The sequence below is a fragment of the Nyctereutes procyonoides genome, unplaced genomic scaffold, assembly GCF_905146905.1.
Source record: "Nyctereutes procyonoides isolate TBG_1078 unplaced genomic scaffold, NYPRO_anot_genome, whole genome shotgun sequence".
NCBI lineage: Eukaryota > Metazoa > Chordata > Mammalia > Carnivora > Canidae > Nyctereutes > Nyctereutes procyonoides.
The window spans coordinates 28,132,944-28,139,283 of NW_026575049.1; the positions used below are offsets into that span (position 1 = coordinate 28,132,944).

The 6,340-nt window shown below is 63.2% G+C and overlaps 1 protein-coding gene across 1 annotated transcript; it reads left to right on the forward strand.

The window, feature by feature from the left end:
- Positions 1 to 3,219: 3,219 nt before the first annotated feature.
- On the forward strand, positions 3,220 to 5,744 carry ELFN2 (extracellular leucine rich repeat and fibronectin type III domain containing 2). The gene has a single exon (XM_055328744.1). The coding sequence runs from the start codon at positions 3,288 to 3,290 to the stop codon at positions 5,742 to 5,744; it is 2,457 nt and encodes an 818-aa protein (XP_055184719.1). The 5' UTR covers positions 3,220 to 3,287.
- The last annotated feature ends 596 nt before the right edge of the window (positions 5,745 to 6,340 follow it).

Below are 6,340 nucleotides of genomic sequence, written 5' to 3' on the forward strand. Positions count from 1 at the left end.
GGCCCAGGGACTGGGACAGAGTGGCTGACGCACACACGGGAAGGGGTGATGGGGAGCTTCCTCCCCTTTGGTCTGAGTCATGGGAGGGGTAGGTGAGGGGAGCTGGGCCCTGGCCCAGGCTGTCCTGGAGATCATGAGGAGCAGGAGAGGGTGCCCCGGGCAGGGTCACCTTGAGGGCTTGGCTGCACACAGCTCAGAGTAGCTGGGGGTGGGGGCTTCTCTGGACTGGGAAGAGAAGGAGTGGGAGAGGACCACCCCTGTCCCTAAGCCTGGGTGCCTCCTTCTAGTGCCCTCTCCACCCTCCCTCAGCCTTGTCACACCTCCTCAGCTTGGCTTTGGATTTCCAGAGGCTCTGGCCAGCTCAGCTTTGCCCTGCACCCCCTGCACCCGGCTGCAGGGAGCTGCCTTGAACCCCTCTCAGATCTGAAGATAGGGGGTGGGGAATGGAGGGGGCCTTCGTGTGGCTAAAGTTGCACATGTGCACACATACATATACGTGTGGAACACACATGTGCTTAAATGTGTTGACACATAAGCAGGTATCTGCCTTTGTTCCCAAGATGCCCCTACATGACCCCCTTCCCATCCCTCCACACACAAGTGAGCTCACCTTGGCCTGAGAATACTCTCTGGCAGGCTACAGGTGCCTACATCCTGGGCGCTTGGGTGTGTATGTGCACACACGGCCGCCTGCACATCCGTCTGCTTGCACGCGTCTGCTTGCACACCCCTGCGCTGGCGTTCTGAGCTGGTGCACACCTGCATGCATACCCGCATACAAATTCGGTCCCCAGCCATTCCCAGCCGGATGTGGTGCAGACAGAGGGCTCTCTGGCAGGGTGAGCTTGGCATCTCAGCCTCCTGTACAACCTGGGTGCCTGTGGCAGGGGAGGGAACTGAGGGCCTACGGAGCCAGTTGCCAGGTCAGATGGCAGCTCGGGTCTCCAGACTCCAGCCCTGAGGCTGCACGGTGGCACGGCCAAGGACAAGAATGCTTTCTGCTGGTGGGCACCCATCCCTGCCTGACTGCCTTGTGCCCCCTCATACCCTACCTGCCTGTCCCCCCCAGTCCCCTGCCGATCCCCATCCAGCCCCTCAGCCTGAACTAGCCCTGCGGGGGACCAGGAGGTGTGACTTCGCCTCACCTAGAGGTCCTGATCATCACAGCTTCTGTCTCTGTGTCTGCCTTTGATCCGAGAGGTCATCGAATGCCCTGTTCACCTGCCACCTCCTCAACAGGAACTGCCTGCCTGGACTTGTTTCTCTCCCTGCTTCCCTTTCCTCTGTTCTAACCCTCTGGGGCTCAGGGCTGTAAATTGGTTTTGCTTTAACAGCAAAGGTTTAATACTTTTTTTTTGCCCCTTTTCAAAGCACTCCGGAGTTTCCCAGGAGGAGGAGCGTGAGGTAGAGGTGGCTCTTGTGAACAGTCTCTGGCTTGCTTTGTCTGAACATGGATTTCTCTGGCCCAGTCTCATGTCTCTGGCCACTGCCCAGGGTGAGGGGTGGGCACACTGTGCTCTTCCCGCAAGTCGAGAGAGCCTGGAGTGGGAGCTGGAGCCACGTGGGGCCGAGCGGCCCGTCTGGCTTGCTGGGTGATGGGGGCAGGTCTCCCCTGGTCTGGGGCCCAGTCCCCACCTGTGAAACGAGGGTCTGCTGGCTGCGTGCCCTGTGCCATCAAGCCTGCTCCTCTGCATCTCGGGCATTCGGCAGCATGGCTCCCCTTACTTCTTCCCCATCAGATGGCTGGGCAGGCATCTGGTCCCCACTTTACAATGTGGAACACATTCAGAGGTGGTTGGCTCCATCTGGCTAATTGGGCTGGGTGGAGGGGGCTCCAGACCTCCTGACTCCTGGTGCCTTGGGAGCCTTGATCCTGGCCCGGGCTGTGCTGTGGGACTAGGCGCAAGTCGCTGCCCCTCTCCGAGCCTCTGGCTCTCCAGCCACGGAGGGGATCCAGGGCTTCGGCCACACTCTTTGGGACGGTGCCTGCCGCAGGCCTGTGCTACAGGATCAGGGCCCTCTAATGGAAAGGGAGGTGATGCTGGGGGTGTGTCTGGCCTCCCAGACTCTCACCCTCTCTCCCTTGGCTCTGGTCCTGCTTGTAGAAATGAGTTCTCCCCATGCCCTCCCCCTGTGGGAGACCCCGGCTTGGGGGGGGCCACGGTAATGCTGCTGTCCTCCCCCTCCCCCGTGGAAGCTGAGACAAGGGAATTATTTTTGGAACAAGAGCGGTTACACAACAAATGAATTATTTATCTTTGGGTATGGAGGGGAGAAGGCATTTTGTTGGGCTTCTTAATTCCTTTCCTGGATTGGAAGGTGCCTGCCTGGATACGTGGTCGTGTGTGTAAGGGCCCATTTGTCCAACAGAAGACTGTGGGCGTGGGTTGCGTTCTGGCTCACGTGAGGGCATGTGGGTCCTTGTGCAGGCAGGTGGATGAGTGTGGACAGGAGTGCTGAGGTGTGTGTTGTGTGTGTGTGTGCACACGCATGCACCTGACCTGTCACTGTCCTGTCTTCCTTCTCTGCCCACCGTCCTCAGATTCTGTCCCCTTCTTCCTATTCCTTGTTTCTTGTCTCCTTCCTTCCAGACCTCTTGACCCCTTCCTCCCTCTCTTGCTGCGTGCCACCCTCCCTTCTTTGATGCAACAGGGAGCCCAGAGTGCTGCTGAAACCAAGGGTCCCCGTGGGAGGGGTGGAGAAGGAGCAGGGCCCCGCTGGAGCTTCACTGGGGTGCTCTGAGCCTTCACTGATCTGTCCCCCCTCTCGGTGCTGCCTTTCAGGAGCCAGGAGACAGATGGGTCTCTTCCTTCCTGTCCCGTCTCTCGCGCTCCCTCCTCAGAGCTTCATTCTCCAGCCTCCTGTGGGAATCGTGGGAATCGTCTGAAGTTTGAGCCTAGAACCGGAGGAGAAGGAGGAGGAGGAGGAGGAGGAGGAGGAGGAGGAGGACAAGGAAGAGGAGGAGGAGGAAGGAGAGGAAGTCTTGAGAGCCCGTGCACCTTTCCAGAAACAGGCGGTGGGGGTGCGTCCCAGGCCCATCCTCGGTGGCCCACGCCTGCCAGTAGCACCCCTGGGAGGATCCCCCCCACACCGCCACCCTCCACCGCGGTTGGCACCGGCCACGTCTGCTCCCTCGGGGGGACCCCTGTGCCGGGGGTCGCCCCCAAGATGGTGGCGGCCCCAGGGAGGACTGTGCCGCCAGCCCCAGCCTCCCGCTGCTAGGTCCCCCGTGCCCCGGGCCCCCCTCACCCCAAGCCCGGCCTTCCAGGGGGGCCACGGCCGGCGTCATGCTGCGCCTGGGGCTGTGCGCCGCTGCGCTGCTGTGCGTGTGCCGGCCGGGCACCGTGCGCGCCGACTGCTGGCTCATCGAGGGCGACAAGGGGTACGTGTGGCTGGCCATCTGCAGCCAGAACCAGCCGCCCTATGAGACCATCCCGCAGCACATCAACAGCACCGTGCACGACCTGCGGCTCAACGAGAACAAGCTCAAGGCCGTGCTCTACTCCTCGCTCAACCGCTTCGGGAACCTCACTGACCTCAACCTCACCAAGAACGAGATCTCTTACATCGAGGACGGCGCCTTCCTGGGCCAGTCGAGCCTGCAGGTGCTGCAGCTTGGGTACAACAAGCTCAGCAACCTGACGGAGGGCATGCTGCGCGGCATGGGCCGCCTGCAGTTCCTCTTCCTGCAGCACAACCTCATCGAGGTGGTGACGCCCGCCGCCTTCTCTGAGTGCCCGAGCCTCATCAGCATCGACCTGTCCTCCAACCGCCTCAGCCGCCTGGACGGCGCCACCTTCGCCAGCCTGGCCAGCCTCATGGTGTGCGAGCTGGCCGGCAACCCCTTCAACTGTGAGTGCGACCTCTTCGGCTTCCTCGCCTGGTTGGTGGTCTTCAACAATGTCACCAAGAACTACGACCGGCTGCAGTGCGAGTCCCCACGCGAGTTTGCCGGCTACCCGCTGCTGGTGCCCCGGCCCTACCACAGCCTCAACGCCATCACCGTGCTCCAGGCCAAGTGCCGCAACGGCTCGTTGCCCGCCCGGCCTGCGAGCCACCCCACGCCCTACTCCACCGATGCCCAGAGGGAGCCCGATGAGAACTCGGGCTTCAACCCCGACGAGATCCTTTCGGTGGAGCCCCCGGCCTCGTCCACCACAGACGCATCGGCGGGGCCCGCCATCAAGCTGCACCACGTCACCTTCACTTCGGCCACCCTGGTGGTCATCATCCCGCACCCCTACAGCAAGATGTATGTCCTGGTCCAGTACAACAACAGCTACTTCTCCGACGTCATGACGCTCAAGAACAAGAAGGAGATCGTCACGCTCGACAAGCTGCGGGCGCACACCGAGTACACCTTCTGCGTGACCTCGCTGCGCAACAGCCGCCGCTTCAACCACACCTGCTTGACCTTCACCACGCGGGACCCCGTCCCGGGCGACCTGGCGCCCAGCACCTCCACCACCACCCACTACATCATGACCATCCTGGGCTGCCTCTTCGGCATGGTCATCGTGCTGGGCGCCGTCTACTACTGCCTGCGCAAGCGGCGCATGCAGGAGGAGAAGCAGAAGTCGGTCAAGGTCAAGAAGACCATACTGGAGATGCGCTACGGGGCGGATGTGGATGCCGGCTCTGTGGTCCACGCCGCCCAGAAGCTGGGCGAACCTCCCGTGCTGCCCGTGTCCTGCATGTCCTCCATCCCCTCCATGATTGGGGAGAAGCTGCCCACCTCCAAGGGGCTGGAGGCTGGGCTGGACACCCCCAAGGTGGCCACCAAGGGCAACTACATCGAGGTGCGCACAGGCGCGGGTGGGGATGGCCTGGCTCGGCCTGAGGATGACCTCCCGGACCTGGAGAACGGCCAGGGCTCGGCCGCCGAGATCTCCACCATCGCCAAGGAGGTGGACAAGGTCAACCAGATCATTAACAACTGCATCGATGCCCTGAAGCTGGACTCGGCCTCGTTTCTGGGGGGTGGCGGCGGCAGCGGGGACCCCGAGCTGGCCTTCGAGTGCCAGTCCCTCCCTGCGGCCGCCGCCGCCGCTGCCTCGGCCGCCCCCCCTGGGGCGCTGGAGCGGCCCAGCTTCCTCTCGCCCCCGTACAAGGAGAGCTCCCACCACCCGCTCCAGCGCCAGCTGAGCGCCGACGCCGCCGTGGCCCGCAAGACCTGCAGCGTGTCGTCCAGCGGCTCCATCAAGAGCGCCAAGGTCTTCAGCCTGGACGTGCCCGACCACCCGGCCGCCGCAGGGCTGGCCAAGGGCGACTCCAAGTACATCGAGAAGGGCAGCCCCCTCAACAGCCCGCTGGACCGGCTCCCGCTGGTGCCGGCGGGCAGTGGCGGGGGCGGCGGTGGCATCCACCACCTGGAGGTGAAGCCCGCCTACCACTGCAGCGAGCACCGGCACAGCTTCCCGGCGCTGTACTACGAGGAGGGCGCCGACAGCCTGAGCCAGCGCGTGTCCTTCCTCAAGCCGCTGACCCGCTCCAAGCGGGACTCCACCTACTCGCAGCTCTCCCCCAGACACTACTACTCAGGCTACTCGTCCAGCCCTGAGTACTCATCCGAGAGCACGCACAAGATCTGGGAGCGCTTCCGGCCCTACAAGAAGCACCACCGGGAGGAGGTGTACATGGCCGCAGGCCACGCCCTGCGCAAGAAGGTCCAGTTCGCCAAGGACGAGGACCTGCACGACATCCTCGATTACTGGAAGGGGGTCTCGGCCCAGCAGAAGCTGTGACCCTCTCCTTCCCGGTGAGGCCGGAGGGGGAGGGCTGGGGGCTCGTGGGGAAGGGCCCGGCGGCCCGGCCGGGGCGGGGAGGGGGGTGACAGGGGGCGCTGGGGGCCGAGGCCAAGGAGTGGACGCACACGCACACCCGCACGCACGCACCCATGCACACACCTGACCACCACCTGACTGTGAACAACCACCACCCGACAATAACGGACAGGAAAACAAAGACACGTTCTCCTTAAAGTTTACACACTGATACCGAAACCAGTCGTCTTTACTGTGCTGCCCAGGGACTCTGCTGGGGTGTGCGGGGCTGGGGGGGCGGGGCGCAGGCCAGGAAAGAAGCTGAAAGGGGGTGTGGGGTCTGGGGCTCTGGGACTAGGGATGGGTTTGGGGGCAGAGGAGTCCGGGGCGGGGAGAGGGTTCCCCTCTCCCACCCCCGGCTCTGGGGACACGTCATTCACTTGGAGATTTAGCACCAGGCAGACACCGGGCATCATTTCCTTTCTTTATGGCTGGGGAAACTGAGGCTCAGAGAAAGGAGGTGATAACCCCAGGGCCACACGTGGCAGGTTAGGCCCTTGTCCAACTTCCCAGCCCCA